This window comes from Tarenaya hassleriana, unplaced genomic scaffold (assembly GCF_000463585.1).
Source record: "Tarenaya hassleriana unplaced genomic scaffold, ASM46358v1 Cleome3, whole genome shotgun sequence".
Classification (NCBI taxonomy): domain Eukaryota; kingdom Viridiplantae; phylum Streptophyta; class Magnoliopsida; order Brassicales; family Cleomaceae; genus Tarenaya; species Tarenaya hassleriana.
The window spans coordinates 2,089,262-2,105,013 of NW_010966177.1; the positions used below are offsets into that span (position 1 = coordinate 2,089,262).

At 38.1% G+C, this 15,752-nt stretch overlaps 3 protein-coding genes across 4 annotated transcripts; all 3 read left to right on the forward strand.

The window, feature by feature from the left end:
* The first annotated feature begins 965 nt into the window (after positions 1 to 965).
* LOC104818806 (3-dehydrosphinganine reductase TSC10A-like) lies at positions 966 to 3,745 on the forward strand. The gene is made up of 4 exons (XM_010548550.1): positions 966 to 1,601; positions 2,273 to 2,420; positions 2,960 to 3,253; positions 3,422 to 3,745. The coding sequence occupies exons 1-4, from the start codon at positions 1,065 to 1,067 to the stop codon at positions 3,427 to 3,429; spliced, it is 987 nt and encodes a 328-aa protein (XP_010546852.1). The 5' UTR covers positions 966 to 1,064; the 3' UTR covers positions 3,430 to 3,745.
* A 133-nt stretch (positions 3,746 to 3,878) lies between these two features.
* Positions 3,879 to 5,764, forward strand: LOC104818807 (peroxiredoxin-2F, mitochondrial). The gene is made up of 5 exons (XM_010548551.2): positions 3,879 to 4,143; positions 4,284 to 4,313; positions 4,415 to 4,573; positions 5,210 to 5,304; positions 5,432 to 5,764. Exons 1-5 carry the CDS (start codon positions 3,928 to 3,930, stop codon positions 5,535 to 5,537), a joined length of 606 nt encoding a protein of 201 aa, XP_010546853.1. The 5' UTR covers positions 3,879 to 3,927; the 3' UTR covers positions 5,538 to 5,764.
* A 638-nt stretch (positions 5,765 to 6,402) lies between these two features.
* LOC104818808 (mitogen-activated protein kinase kinase kinase 3) lies at positions 6,403 to 11,054 on the forward strand. Of its 2 annotated transcripts, none has more exons than XM_010548553.2 (17): positions 6,403 to 6,808; positions 6,905 to 6,946; positions 7,163 to 7,228; positions 7,323 to 7,433; positions 7,516 to 7,596; positions 7,682 to 7,759; positions 7,861 to 7,943; positions 8,218 to 8,299; positions 8,396 to 8,496; positions 8,646 to 8,685; positions 8,810 to 8,869; positions 8,943 to 8,989; positions 9,094 to 9,298; positions 9,385 to 9,612; positions 10,027 to 10,307; positions 10,456 to 10,517; positions 10,677 to 11,054. In XM_010548553.2, exons 1-17 carry the CDS (start codon positions 6,518 to 6,520, stop codon positions 10,760 to 10,762), a joined length of 1,944 nt encoding a protein of 647 aa, XP_010546855.1. In that variant the 5' UTR covers positions 6,403 to 6,517; the 3' UTR covers positions 10,763 to 11,054. The 2 variants fall into 2 exon arrangements, with proteins under 2 accessions (XP_010546855.1, XP_010546854.1); XM_010548552.2 differs by having other exon boundaries at positions 6,404 to 6,808; positions 9,076 to 9,298.
* Positions 11,055 to 15,752: the final 4,698 nt, after the last annotated feature.

Below are 15,752 nucleotides of genomic sequence, written 5' to 3' on the forward strand. Positions count from 1 at the left end.
TTCCCCCCCCCCCCCATGTAATAGTGTGTGTGATTATTCTTTTCAACCTTGAAATTATCATTTGATTAAGTGAATCCATGGAATCTAATAGTGTGATTATTCATTTAAACCAAGAAATTATCGTTTGATTAAGGGAATCCATCATGGAATCTCGATACCCCCATGTGGGGTTTGGCAAATGTTGCATCTCTCTCTCTCTCTCTCTCTCTCTCTCTCTCCAATCAATCTCTTTTTTTTTTCTTTTGGAAACTTTGTTTATCCATTATATATTCATTTTTCGAAATAAAAATTATATTGGAAATATTTTCTTAGGTTGTCACAAATGTCTGAACATTAAAGTCAGATCTAAGAGGAAAGAGACTGACTGACACATATTCTGTCGTGGCAACCACATGCCCATCCCCCTCATTCATTGTTCCTGCCATTATTATTTTCCTTTACACTCATAATTTAGATACACACACATATATATATATACACTGTGTAAGATTTTTTCAAAGGAAAAATCTGAATGCTGTTTCGGTGGAAGTATAAATCAATCTTTTCAGGTATAGTAATTATATACAGCAACGTACGGTGTCTTGTTGGCCACATGTCACCAGCAATTATATACAGTTACCGTGATTCCGGTTAAGTTCCGGTTCAATCGGGTTTTTAAAAATAGAAAATTATATACTAATAGGTTTCTAATCAAGATGATTTACAAGGAAAAAAAAGGTACTTTCTTATCATAATGTCAACGTATAAGAGGTGATTTTTTTACGAAAAAAAAATGTTTTTTTTTGCACTAACCATGTGTAAAAATAAAACAAATTCAAATTTTAAGAAGCTCTATTGCATAATTAACGACGGTTTTGGTTGGGAGGAAGCAGTAGAAAATAAATATTATTTAATCTCGAAATTAAACATATTCAAATCCAATTTAATATATTTATGTAATGTGGTTTTAAATAGTTTATGATTGCTTTATTTCGGAAAATTAGACTTCGTTCGATTAATTTTCCGACGTCTCCGCGACGGCGTTATTCATCTTCGAGCTCGCAAAGATTCACAGACCCATTTCCATGGCGGTCGTCTCTTCTCTCTATCTTCTCTTCCTACTTCTTCTCATACCACTGTTACTCCTCATCATCTTAGCCCTAATCGTACGGCCTCGTCCCGTCAAAATCCCGATCAAGTCTCGCCACGTCTTCATCACCGGCGGATCCAGCGGCATCGGCCTCGCCCTTGCCGTCCGCTGTGCTGCCGAGGGAGCTCGAGTCTCCATCCTCGCTCGTTCTCGCGACAAGCTGGAGGAAGCCAAGCGATCGATCCAACTTGCCACTGGCGTCGAAGTCGCCACATTCGCCGCCGATGTGCGCGATTACGACGCCGTCTCGAAGGCGGTGAACGAATCGGGACCGATAGACGTGTTGGTGGTCAATCAAGGCGTGTTTGTGGCTGAGGAGCTGGAGAAGCAAAGCCTTGACGAGGTCAAGTTCATGATTGACGTGAATCTGTTGGGGAGCTTCAACGTGATAAAGGCCGCTTTGCCCTCCATGAAAGCTAGAAAAGGTCATGGCCCTGCCTCCATTGCTATCATGTCTTCTCAAGCCGGTCAGGTTTGTATCTCGAATCCAACACTCCTCTGATTCATGGTTTATATTGCAGAATTATGGGTCTTTTCATCGTCTCTAATCACTGGATAAATTAGAGAACAAATGAATCCAACTCTGTGTAGTTATTTTTACCATTGAATGAGCTAAACTTCTGTACCAAAAAGAATACCTTTTTGTGCTTATGGAGACGAGGGTTAAGTTTAGAGCCGAGAACAATGTAGACATCAGTACATTTACAATCTCAGGCATATGCCCCTTGTTGTCTTAGGCCAAAATCTTGATTTCACATCCATGGCGGTGCGATCAATTCTACTTACCAATCATCTGTAGCTTACTCTAATGCCATTACCCCATGGTCTCTAGTGGTTCTTGGAAAAATTGTTTACCAAGGTGTATAGGAGCATCAAAGTGAGAACTTGTGTTGCAAAATAAGCCGCTTTAGTAGTATCCTCGCATACTTATGTTTGTGAAGGTAGCGAATTTTCTTTTCCAGGCTGAGCTGAAAGGATATAAGAAAACATGGGATTTAACTAGATTTGGTAGATGGTTTTAGTAAGGATTTCCAGTGTTAGGATGAAGGGTTTTAAGCTTGAATGGCTTTAGAATTCAGTAAAAGTGGGAGAGATGCTTTTTCTCAGACAGCCGTTTTTGTTATGTATGTTGATTCCTTTCAGGTGGGTATCTATGGTTACACCGCATATTCAGCGAGCAAGTTTGGGCTTCAGGGTTTAGCTCAAGCTTTGCAGCAAGAGGTTATTGCTGACAACATTCATGTGTCTCTTATTTTTCCTCCCGACACAGAAACACCTGGGTTTGAAGAAGGTATGCCATCCTTCCTTATACTCTAATCTCATAACCGGCATAGAAAGTTTTTGAGAATGAAGAAACTGATGCTATAGAAAGATGACAATCCAAAAATTGCATGATACGGAAAGCTGGATACAGATTACATAAAAGCTGAATGTGGTTTCGAGAAGCAATAGTGAAACTGCAATGATCTGAATGCCTGATTATTTAATCAAGCTGTATTCCTACACACTCTTGCTAAGTTACTCTCAGGATTTTATATTCGACGCGTGGAAATATTGTATGGATTATGTGATACCATTTAGAAGAAGTGAATAAAACAATGCCTCTGTTTTCATGTAACGATTAACAGCTTCTTGAAAAATAATATTTGCTTTATTCTCTGAAAGTTGGAAATTTACCTCTTGGATGTTCTATGGTCTTGATGGCGGATGGTATATCACGTAGACCGAGGATGGAATTTATCGCAGTTTGCTGTGATCCGAATCCTTTGTCCGTTCTTATCTGTCAAACAATGTTGAGAGATGGTTTAATTCTTCTTGTTCTGTTTTCAGAACAGAAGACGAGGCCGCAACTCACTAACATAATAGCTGCGTCCTCTGGTGCAATGAAACCCGAAGAAGTTGCCAAGATAACACTAGAAGGCATCAAAGCTGGGAAATTTTCGGTCTCGTGCAATTTTGAAGGGTTCTTATTATCAACCGCAACCGCAGGCTTGTCCCCTCAGAGGTCATTCCTAATCGCTTACGTCGAAGTGATGACGGCAGGATTGATAAGACTTGCTGCTCTGTTTTTCCAGTGGGATTGGTATAGAGCAATAGACAAGTGGAACAGCACCAAAACCAGTGGTAAGTACCTCGGAACACCTCTTAGCTTTACACGCGGTGAGATCTTTTATATTTCTGTTTCACCTTACCGGTGAAAAAAAAGAGTGTTTATAAGAATCAAGATTCAAACGTTCAAGACACAAACCGTGTTCTTTTCGCTGTTGTGATCTTTTTCTGTGGTAATTACAGGGGCATAACCCGACAAAGTTTCTGGAAATTTGCGCAGCGGAAGTTGAGGAACCTCTGATCGGGAACGAAAGTTCTTGAAAAAGGTAGAAGCTTTGGGCAATTCTTTCGTGTTTTCATGGCGGTTGAGCGGGTGAACCTTTATTACAAATGTCTGTGAGAACTCATGCAATGTCTGCGGAAAACATTCTTGTACTTGGGGTTCAAGTAGTGAATCATTTGGAGTTGTCTGTTCAGAAGAACTCGTATGTTCCTCCGTTTATTCTTTCCACGAAGAAGAGTAATAATACTTTGTGAAAACTCTTTATAACAAGAATTATTGATGAAGTCCCGTACTCGTGCTTCTGTTGACGCCACGTCGTTTAACAATATTAAACAGCACGCTGTTTAGTCGGGCGCGTAAGAAACGGCACGATTTGTTGTATGAAAAAGTCTCTTGAAAGCTCAAGCAAGTAGGTTACCACAACTCGAGCTCTCTGAGGCATTTCCCCGGTGGAAGAAAGTCAGCCATGGCGTCGTCTGTCCTGAAGCTAAGGAGCACATCGCTCATGAGATCGGCCGTGAATAGCGTTCGAATCGGAGTTTCATCGAGGGGTTTCGCCAAGCTAGCGACGGGGACCGACATAACCTCGGCGGCTCCCGACGTTTCCCTCCAAAAGGCTCGGAGCTGGGATGAAGGCGTCTCCTCCAAGTTCTCCACCATTCCCTTGTCGGATATTTTCAAGGTTCCTCCTTTTTTCCTTATTCGAAACAATCAATTTTTGGAGAATTTCGTTTCTGGGTGTCCTAGACGACCAATTTCCTTTCCGATAACTTCGTCTCTGCGTGTTGTCTTGGTTGATTGTTGTTCTGGGTCATGTTGCAGGGGAAGAAAGTCGTCATCTTTGGGCTTCCGGTTAGTTAACAGTCGAGTTCCTGAATCTGAATCGTCTTGTCTGTATGGATCGGGAGCTTACGTTGTGTCTGAATGATTGTAAATGGTTTGATTCTGTGTAGGGAGCATACACTGGAGTGTGTTCACAGCAGCATGTTCCTAGCTACAAGAACAGCATTGACAAGTTCAAGGCGAAAGGCGTAGATTCTGTCATCTGCGTTGCTGTCAATGATCCCTATGTTTTAAATGGTTGGGCTGAGAAGCTTCAGGCCAAAGATGCGGTAAAGTTCCCATCTTTGTTTTTTCCAACTCTGTCCTGATTCTTTTGGTCTCTGATTTTGTTTTTATGGTAGTTCTAGTTCCATATCTTTCACCTCTCTGTGTCAATTGATGAAACTAAACGTCATGACACGTTTCTAGATCCATTTGGTTCAAGGGTTGATGGTTTTAGAATGTATCAGTGAAGATTGATCATTCTAGTAATTCCTGGATGGATTCGATTAGTATCCGCATTTATGTTTCTGGTCTATAATTGTTGACGTCTGATATCAATTCTTGCAGTGGAACTAGGATACCTAAACAACATAGCATCGTTCCGAGATTCCTTTTGGTTCTTGGGTTTGTTTGTATAAGAAATCACCAGTGGAGATTACTTATCCATGTATTTGTCATGTTTGTGAATTGCTTGCTCACCATATAGTTTCTCTCTCTGCAATGGCATAACTATACTGACACTCGTAACGGTCAATGACCCAGAAATACGATTGTATGATCATTAAATTATGTAATGATCTTACACTTTGTTTTTCGGTAAGACTATCAGTGACCCTTTTCGAGGTGTTACATTATTGCAAGCATGCGTGAAGTTCTCTAGCATGGAAACGCGGCTGATTATTATATACTTGTATCACTGGCAGATCGAGTTTTACGGAGATTTTGATGGCAAATTCCACAAAAGCTTGGGGCTAGACAAGGACCTCTCAGCTGCTCTGCTGGGTCCTCGATCCGAAAGGTAACTTTTGTAAACCCTAAGTATTTCCCCAGCCGAAGCTCCTGATCCATGGACTACCTCATCCAGTCGAAAGATCAAACTAAGAGACGGGTCGGTAATGGTAAACGGTAAACGTGAAATGATGCAGATGGTCGGCTTATGTAGAAGACGGTACGGTCAAGGTACTGAACGTGGAAGAAGCTCCATCGGATTTCAAGGTGTCCGGAGCTGATTTTATTTTGGGACAGATCTGATGATAAGTCTTCTTCCTCTGCCTGTCTCTGTTTTCTTCTCTCTCTCGGTGTTTTTTCAGTTCTGAGTTTCTAACTGAATAAGTTTGATCCCCTCGTTTTACCAAAAGGATCATTAACTAAACCATGTCTTAAGGTTTCAATATTCATCCGGAAGAAAAACGCACACACACATGTCAATTTAGATGATAAAATTGAATAAATGTATCAAATGGTTCATGTTGTTATTATTGTTTTTGGTGTTGTTTTTGTGGTTAATCATCAAAGGTCCTATCTAATCCGATATTTATTTCGAATCTGATCCAAAATTTTGGGCATTTTCTAATAATGTTAGTGTTCGTGTTCGATTTGGATCCGACTTGGATTCAAGTTCTTCAATTTTAAAAAATGTTGTACCTCGAGCACAATTCGGAGCAGACTGTTTGGATTCGGACTTTTCGCTTAAAAAAATTACTGTTTGCACAAAAGAATCGTGGTTTGCAATTGTGAAAAAAAAAAGAAATTTCAAGAATACACTCTTATATGATAATAATATATTATTTGATACCCATTATCCAAAACAAATTATTTAAAAAGAAATTAACTTGGGCTCAAATGGAAAAGCCACATTGTTTACAAAAAAAAAAAACAGATCAAACTCAGACAGGCTCAAATGAAAAAGGCTGACGTTATCGGCCCAAATAAATGAGGCCCACTATCAGAGAACCGTGACGAAAGCGTGAATACTTGAAAATAAAAGGGCTCAAGTGTAAATTTGTACCTCCGTCATTCGTTTTTGAATATCAGATCCCATTTCTCTTTCAATAAAAGGGCTCAAGTGTAAATTTGTACCTCCGTCATTCGTTTTTGAATATCAGATCCCATTTATCTTTCCCTCCTTCAAAGTTTCCTCTCTCTCTCTCTCTCTCTTTCTTCGAAGAGTCATGAATCCTCACTGATCCCAGAGCGTGTGGCGGAACACTTCGCGTTGACGCTTCCGAAAGATGCACGACTTTCTCGGATCGGTTCGCCGATCCTTAGTTTTCCGGTCATCTCTGGGAGGCGGCGGCGACGACGATGGCGGTGGCTTCGGCGGATTCGTGGGGAAGATAAATTCCAGCATCCGCAACTCTCGTATCGGACTGTTCTCCAGACCACCGGACTTACCTCCTCCAAAAAGGGATGAAGCGCCGACGATCCGGTGGAGGAAGGGCGAATTAATCGGTTGCGGTGCCTTCGGTAGAGTCTACATGGGAATGAACCTTGACTCCGGCGAGCTTCTTGCTGTTAAACAGGTCAATTTGAAATCCCTAATTCTGGTTATCGTTTAGATTAGCTTTTGTTTGTTTTGTCTTCTTCTGATTCGCCGTTGTTTGTGGATGTGACGCTAGGTTTTGATTGCCCCAAACAGTGCGTCCAAAGAGAAGACTCAGGTGAGGGTCAGAGAGTGTTTTTCTGTGCGCTTGTTCGTCTTTCCAAATTAGGGTTTATGATTTTTTGCTTCCTTTGTATTATGGCAACTTTTAAATTTATTTAAAATTTACGGATAACATTCGATCTTTTAAATTTATTTAAAATTTACGTATAACATTCGATCTTAAGTGTTTGCGGAACTGGATTTTGGTTTGTTTCTGGATCCTCGCTGTTAGGGTCACATCCGGGAGCTTGAGGAAGAAGTACGACTCCTCAAGAATCTTTCACATCCAAACATAGTTGTGAGTATAGACTTCATTTTTCAAAAACAGAAAAAAAAAAGAATTTTGATGTCTGTAATTCCTGTATTCTCCTTATTAGCTTGGTTTTTAACAGAGATACCTGGGTACTGTAAGAGAGAATGATTCGTTGAATATATTGATGGAATTTGTTCCTGGTGGGTCGATTTCATCACTTCTGGAGAAGTTTGGATCCTTTCCTGAACCAGTAAGTCATAACTGAACTACGACTTGCTAACCCTGGTGATTGAGCATCACAGGTGATGAACGTTATATAACTTCTTGAATAGGTAATAAGAATGTACACGAAGCAGCTGTTGCTTGGCCTAAAGTATCTTCACAATAATGGGATTATGCATAGAGATATCAAGGTACTCTCCTCTTCCATATTTTCACATCTATTGTTCTCGTGGTTATTCAAAACGTTTATGATAACTATAGTGACATTTCTTCCAGGGGGCAAATATTTTGGTCGATAACAAAGGGTGCATCAGACTTGCAGATTTTGGTGCTTCCAAGAAAGTTGTAGAGCTAGTATGGATATGGAAACCCTGCAATCCTTCCTGACAAACATGATCAAATATGCTGTTTCTCTCTCTTTCATTCGCTAAAACATATCATTGTCATGTCTCTAGGCTACTATAAATGGTGCCAAATCTATGAAGGGTACGCCTTACTGGATGGCTCCTGAAGTTATTCTCCAGACTGGACATAACTTGTAAGTGTTTGTAACATACCCTTTATTATCTCCTCCCCGTCTCCCATAACCATTTCATTCTAATTTCTTAATTTTCACATAATGTTGAAGATTACCTGTGTCCCGGGATGGTTTTTTTACAATGACAATTATCAGAACATTGTTGTGACATGGAAGACTATGATTTAGTTACTGTGGTAGCAGCCTAGTTTTCATCTAGTTTTGTTTGCCTGTGTGTGAATTGCAATTTCCGTATACACACCTGAGGTCATTTTTTGTTACGTTGATTTCAAAGCTCTGCTGATATATGGAGTGTTGGGTGCACTGTAATTGAGATGGCTACAGGAAAGCCTCCCTGGAGTGAGCAGTATCAGCAGGTATGCAGATCAATCGCCTCGAGATCTTTTCCAAAATTCTTGTTGTGTAAGATGGTGTATTCTTTATTCCAGAAAACTAAGACACGTTTCTTTTAGTTTGCTGCTGTCCTCCATATTGGTAGAACAAAAGCGCATCCACCAATTCCTGGACATCTCTCACCAGAGGCTAAAGATTTTCTCTTGAAATGCTTACACAAGTAAATATGGTTTTATTAGTTTTTCGTTACCAGTTTGTTTCTTTTTTCGTATAGATTCTTCTAGTTGAAAGACAAATATATGCGTTTCCTTCAAGACATCCCTTTTATTATTATTGTCTTATTTCTTGTGCTACTTTTTTTACTGATAGGGAGCCTAGCTTGAGACCTTCTGCATCTGAATTGCTTCAGGTGTTGTTAATCTTCATAAACTCGACAATTTAGTTGAAGTAATAAGAGTGGCTAGTAATTATCATGGCAGGACATGGACTTATATTTGTTTCTTATCATACTGGGATCTCGTAAACCTTTGCAGCATCCATTTGTCACTGGAGAGTACCTGGAATCTCAACCAGCATTCTGTAATTCTCTTACGGTTAGTACTTTACTCCACAAGACTTTGGTTTTGGTTCTTTGAGCCTTTTGACTCTTATTTGTAAATGTATCAGGAACGTGGAAACTCGATTGCAGCACCAGGAATGACCCTTAGGAGCTCGTAAGTTTCTGTTTCTGGAACAAAATTCCACTGTGGTATCCATGATTTCAACCTCTTCATTCTTCTTCCACGGACTATTTTTCCAGAATAAACTCTTTGATCAGGAGGTCTACCTGCTCAGGCTTGAAGGATGTTTGTGAACTGGGAAGCATTAGGAACTCAACTGTATATCCAGAGAACTCAAGCATCTCAGTATCCTATATGCACGCAGGTGACTCTGACGACCTCTGTCAGATGGACATGGAGGATCTTTGTAACACTTCATCAATCAGAATAAATCCCGTGTTGCAGTCCACCGAGTTGAATAAGGTGATGATCAATCTCTATAGCTTATCAGGCATGCTTGACCTTTACAGTTATCGTGACCGTTGTAAGAAACTTTCCACTTTCAACAGAGTTTTAATCCTGTGTTTGACTCCATGGATAAGTGGTCATGCGAGTTTGACAAAAGCCCAGAAGTGAAAACGAGTGGATCTAACTTGCCTTCTTCCCAAGTTATCGAACCCAGTTCTACCGCTCCATGTGATGAGTACACCAACTTAACATTACCTGGAGTCTCATCAGTTGCCGAGGACGATGATGAAGTCACAGAGTCAAAAATCAGAGCATTTCTGGATGAGAAGGTAAAGGTTATTTGTTACCTTCTAAATAAGGAATCCATTTATCTTAGGCCCCAATAGTTTGTCGCAGACACATTGTGAACTCTTAAAGACCAGCTTCTAGAAAACCTTCTAAGCCAACAACCATGCTAATAGAAATGCTTGTAAACCACCACCATGTTCCCAATCATGTCTTTTGCATTATAGGCTCTCGTCTAGGCTTGGCTTTGATACCATTTGATAAAAGCTCAGCGCATATTGTACGCAAATTATTTGCCAAAAACTTAATGGATAGAATCCAACCTTGTAAACCAGATATCAGGAGATGGAAAATAGAACTAGTCCAAAGTCTGTAAGCCACCATCCTAGAGATATGTTTGTGTTGGCTTTCCAAATACTTCAAAATTTCATTATTTTGTTTTTTTTGTGTGCCTGAAGGCTCTAGATTTGAAAAGGCTACAGACCCCTCTCTATGAAGAGTTCTACAACACTATCAATCCAAGCACACCTCGTGGCGAAAACGCGCTAAACCTACTCAGGACAGGCAAATCACCCAAGAGACTACCAAGTAGACGACTCTCTTCAATCGGTGATGCTATAACGAGCCCTTCCAAAAGCACCAAACGCACACTAAACGCGAGCAGAATGTTGCAGCAGGTCAATGAAACACCTCGGGTTGACCTTTCCGGTGAGAAGCCAGGAATGGGTAATAACCCTTGGTGAGTTTGCTCGATCGGTTTGAACTGGTTTCCTTCATGTTGTTTTTCCTTTCCTTTTCTTTCTGACAATGTGAAATGGGTTTTTCCTTGCAATCCAATGCTGGAAGCGGGAGCAGTGGTGTTGATGTTTTCTGTGTTAATGGTTCAGCTTTTCAGATATAAGAAGAAAATGGGAAGAAGAGCTCTACGAGGAGCTCGAGAGGCATCGAGGCAAGTTCTCCTTAAACATCATCAATCTTTTTCTTTCTACTTTGTTATGTTACAGTGATTGCTTCTCCTTAAATATCCTTTTTTTTTTTTTATAATTCTGAGAGATTTTGTTCATGAAATTGCGAGACTGACATTTTTTAGTTGAGTCACATGATACAGAGAAACTACGACATGCTGGTGTGGGAGGGAAGACTTCATCGTCGGTCCATACAGAGCGTTCAAAACTCGCGTTTCCTGGGAGCTAAGCACTGTATGTTCGTTCCTCTTTTTCTCACTTTGCACCCCCCAAATATATATATATATATATGGAAGTAAGTGGTTCATAGTGATAGTATACAATTATACTTACACCGTAGGATACCTGCACCTTCTTCTTCTGGTGTGTAATCGGTAATCAATTTCTTGTGGGCCTCTCCTGTGTTTGTTGTCTTCTAAACTCTAGAGATGTTGAATTGGGAAAGAGTAGTACATCACAACTTTTAGACCCCATAAACATTAAGGGGAAGATATCCAAACATATGTGCGTATGATTTTCCATACGGTGGCGTGAGAAAATATTCCAGCGGGGAAAATCCCTGTAGGTGTATTTCGTGGTTACGTCATTAGCCACCACTTGTCCGTGTATATATAAATATATTTGACTATTTGGGTTCGGGTTCGGGTTCGGGTTCGTGAATTTTCAGTGAAAGCGTCATCTCTCTCTCTCTCTCTCTCTCTCTCTCGGAGTGTAGGAGTCGCTATAATTTATTTTTGTAATAAAGGGGGGTGTAGGTGTTGGTCCAAATGCGTTTCGCATTCTTTGACTAACGTTGATGGCAACGTATACCGCAAGTATTGAAACTTGGGGTTTAAATATTAAATCAGACAAACCCAAAAAAATAAAAACGGTGCAAGGCTATGTTGTCTCCGACAAGACAGGTTTGGCACAAATTCTCTCTCCCAGACAATTTTATTTTATTGGAACTACATCTACATCTCCAAAAAAATATTATTTGATTCATATAATAATAATAGAATATGAATGTTTGGGGTCAAGTTTTCAGATGTATACCGTCATAAAACAATTTGATTTTGGAAATTAAAAAAAAAATCTAAGCTTATATTCTATGAAAAAAGAGGCATAATAATATAGAATTTATTATTGGGGAAAAAAACATGGGTTGGACATAAAAAAAAAAGAAAAGGAAAACGAGGTGGCCGCCGGAGAAAATGGAAATGAGATGTTCCCTAACAACGGGAACATCTTTGTTTTGGTGTCTCACTAAATAGTATCAATCAATCTCCCCCCCAAAAAATAAATACAAATCAAATAAAAAAAGAGAGAGATCATAGTGTTTTTTTGTTGGTGGGTGAGGGAAGGGTCAAAAGCTGAAAGGAAAAAAAAAACATCAAGATCTTCTTCACGATTCTCTTCGGATATATATAAATCTAACTTTAGATAATGTGTGTATGAATGTGTGTTTTTCATGGTTTGATTGAGGCCTTGACCAGTTTTGAAACACACGATAATAAAGGAGACAGAAAGAGGAGAGAGAGAGAGAGAGAGAGAGAGAGAAAAGGTCTGTCCAAAGAGAAGACAATGAAATTGCGTTGTGGATACGTTTTCCCAAGTGGAGGAGATTTGCATGTCTTCGATGTGTCGTTGTCTTCCCCCGAAGATCGTATCTCCCACATGAAATGTATACGTTACAATTTTTTCTCTTCACTGCCTTTTCTGCTCACCTTTTTCTCCCCATATCTCTTCACATAAAATTGCTAGCTAGTGTCTCTTGTAAAAATCTTTTCTTTTGTTTTCATGTGGTGTTTTGTATAGAAGTAATCATTTCGATTGAACCTATTTGAACCAAATGTTATAAATTATAATGTATCCATGTATGAATCGAATTCTATATAAAAGATGAATGGATATAACTTTTCCAAAACATAAAAACTCTATATCTTGACCAAAAGATTCGAATCAAATATAAAAGTAAATAAATAAATGAAATCAACGACAACAACATCGTCTTAATCCCAAATTTATTTGGGGTCGGTCGCATAAATTTTTCTTTTTCATTCCTTTCGGTTTTGTGTCATATCCTCCGAAATTTGCAACACGTCTAAATCATTTCTATTAATGACTCGTTCTCAAATAAATCCAAGTCTACTCCTTCGTTTTTTCATTCCATCCTTATACTAAAGCATCTAGTGGTCTACGTATTACGTGTCCAAAAGCACCCCTCACATAATTTCTTTTATATGGTTACGACTCCTGGTTTCTCTCTAATACTCTCATTTCGAATTCTGTTCATCCGTGTATATCTGCACATCCATCGCAACATCTTCATCTCGACCACACACATTTTGGACACATATGGTCCTTTTACCGCCCAACACTCATTACTATACATCAATGCGGACCTTATGACTGTACGGTAGAATTTTTTCTTCAACCGTATGGAAACATGGAAACTTTGCGATCGCAAAAGACTCCGTGGCTTGTCTCAATTTAATCCTTTTCGAATAAATCTTGATATGAAAAAGGAATGAATTTATTTTTTTTCCTTTTTTTAGAAAGGGGGTTAATTTACATATAGGGTCTTACTGCTATGTACTAGTGGTGCGGCAGGTAGAAACAAAGGAGAGAATTTGGGTTGAGATTCGTTTGTTCAGAACATGTACGCAACAAATCTATCTACCGCAATTTCAGAATCAATTTACATACTGACTTCTCTAAACTACAAAACAAAACAAAAAAATTATTGAAAATGAAAATGAAATGAAAATTTTAACTACGTCAATATATATATATATATATATATAAAGTTTATTATGGACATATATGATATATGTCAATGTTATCTATAGAATACGCTTAAAAATCAAACTTTGAAAAATAACTAGAGAGATTTCTTGGAAAATGTTCTTAGTCACAAACCATACTCTATCAATATCGTCTAAACATACCACCATGCAAAGAAGATGGTAAATGCCCTCGTCTTTTGACTATTATATCATATATATATATACACACACCAACACATCAATTTCTAGGTGTATATATACGCGTTCTTGATATATATATATATATATATGTGTGTGTATATATATGGGTGACAAATCACATTCTCGTCACATCTTGAATAGACGCGCACTTATTTAATAGATCCAAATTAGTCGAAAATTAAGAAATAGTGAAGGTGGTGAGAATTAATTTTCTATCGAAGGCTTGTTACACCACGAGATGTAGCCTATATACACACACTACCACAAACGGATGCGTAAACTATATACACACACACGCGTGCTCTGTACGTATATGTGCATCATACTTATATACAACGATCACGAAGGGAAATCTTCCTAAAGCCAAAACATGACTGTGGCCGTATCCGATAACTGAAGATTCTGATATTAAGAGCAATCAAAACACTGCTGAAGCAAAGATTATATATATATATATATATATATATACACATGTGTATGTATATATACATATATTCACAAGGACTTTGAGACAAAGCTCAAATCTTAAAGCGGATTGGATCCTATAGATTTTACGTTGCATTATCCAAGGAGGTCAGAAGTGTGTGTGTATATATATGTATGTATGTATGTATATAGAAACAACAAAGGCAAAAAGCACGAGTGTGCTTTTTGAAATAACTTTTAATATTCGCGTACAAAAATTATGATCTCCTGACGAGTAGTGGGGACTCCTCAATGATGAGACCTCATAATATTATTTCGACGAAATAATTTCAACCAATTTTTGTAAGAAATTAGCATATTATATATCAAATTTGTATTCACATTCAATATAAATCATTGAATCTAACAACTATTTTAAGACCAAACGCATGGTAATGCGTTAGAGTTATATAAACTAGGGGTTGCCAATTCGGGTTTCGGTTCGGGTTCGGGTTCGGTTCGGTTATTTCGGTTATAGAAAAACTATAACCATTCGGTTTTTATATAAATTCCGGTTCGGTTATTTTTCGGTTCGGTTTTGGTAAAAAGTTCAATTTTTCAAAGAAATTGTCGGTTATTCTCTCGGTTTTTTCGGTTATTTTTTATTCGGTTCGGTTTCGGTTTCGGTTTTTCGGGTTTAAGAAAATCATAATCGTTTGGTTTTGATGTCGGGTTCGGTTCGGGTACGGTTATGTCTTATTCGATTCGGTTCGACTCGATTATTCGATTAATAACCGAAATGGGCACCCCTAATATAAACACGATGTAAAAAAACCAATAGATAAAAAATTCAGAATCAGAATAATCTATTGTAGGTATTAAAATTGTCGTTTGTCAAATATCTAATTAATCGGTTTGTATATATAATCGAGAGAGAGAAAAAAATTCCGTTCGAACACGAGATTTTCGTTGTGTAATCTCTATATATCTGCAATGGATCCATAACTTTAGGACAATACTGTTATGTATTTTCCTATTGAAATAAACGATATATATATATAAATGTATATATGAAACTGGGCTTGATTTAGATATTATGGCATTGTTTATTATGCCATATGGTTTCAATGTTGTAACCACAGACTCCTAATTAATTAATCAATTTAATTTAGCTGTCGTAACCATACTAATAAAAATTAATTGATTAATTAACTAATCGGTCAAAAGAGAGAGGGTGGTCACATAAAGAATCTAAGGCAGCCCCTTGCCCACACTAAAAGAACAAAAAAAAAAGCCTCTTTTAATTGAAAAGGATAAAAATAAATTAAAAAAAAAAGGAAAATAATTTAGAAGGGCATTTTGGTTATTTCATATAACATGAGGAGAAAGAGGATGATGTCATGGGCAATAATAATAATAAGAAGAAGAAGAGTAATACGTGTACGTCCACATGCTTAAAATTCACATATACCAATCCTTTTGGTAAGCTTAGCCACCAAGAAAATTTTCCAACTTTTTCTTTTTAGGGTTTAATGCTCTCTTCGTTTTGCCCATTAACCAAAAAATGCAATTCATATATGTGTTTTTCTTTACATGATACCATTTTTTTGTATAGAGAAAAGCATTTTACCTAATTCACACACCACAAAAACAGATGGCGTCATGAATGAATATCATATATATATATATATATATATATAACCAAGTTGATTTCGTTGCTTATGGATTAGATCAAACCCTAGAGACCAAAAAAAAAAGTTATGACATTTTCCTTTCTGTGCGCCCCTTTGCAATTTTGCATATATATATATATATAATTATATATACATACGCACATATATATAT

Coding starts and splice junctions, on each gene's coding strand:
- LOC104818808 (XM_010548552.2), top strand. CDS start 6,518: ATGCACGACTTTCTCGGATCGGTTCGCCGATCCTTAGTTTTCCGGTCA. Junction 7,944..8,217: donor CTCCAGACTGGACATAACTT/GTAAGTGTTTGT, acceptor TTGATTTCAAAG/CTCTGCTGATATATGGAGTG. Junction 8,300..8,395: donor GGAGTGAGCAGTATCAGCAG/GTATGCAGATCA, acceptor CGTTTCTTTTAG/TTTGCTGCTGTCCTCCATAT.
- LOC104818806 (XM_010548550.1), top strand. CDS start 1,065: ATGGCGGTCGTCTCTTCTCTCTATCTTCTCTTCCTACTTCTTCTCATA. Junction 1,602..2,272: donor TGTCTTCTCAAGCCGGTCAG/GTTTGTATCTCG, acceptor GATTCCTTTCAG/GTGGGTATCTATGGTTACAC. Junction 2,421..2,959: donor AACACCTGGGTTTGAAGAAG/GTATGCCATCCT, acceptor TTCTGTTTTCAG/AACAGAAGACGAGGCCGCAA.
- LOC104818807 (XM_010548551.2), top strand. CDS start 3,928: ATGGCGTCGTCTGTCCTGAAGCTAAGGAGCACATCGCTCATGAGATCG. Junction 4,144..4,283: donor CCTTGTCGGATATTTTCAAG/GTTCCTCCTTTT, acceptor GTCATGTTGCAG/GGGAAGAAAGTCGTCATCTT. Junction 4,574..5,209: donor AGCTTCAGGCCAAAGATGCG/GTAAAGTTCCCA, acceptor TATCACTGGCAG/ATCGAGTTTTACGGAGATTT.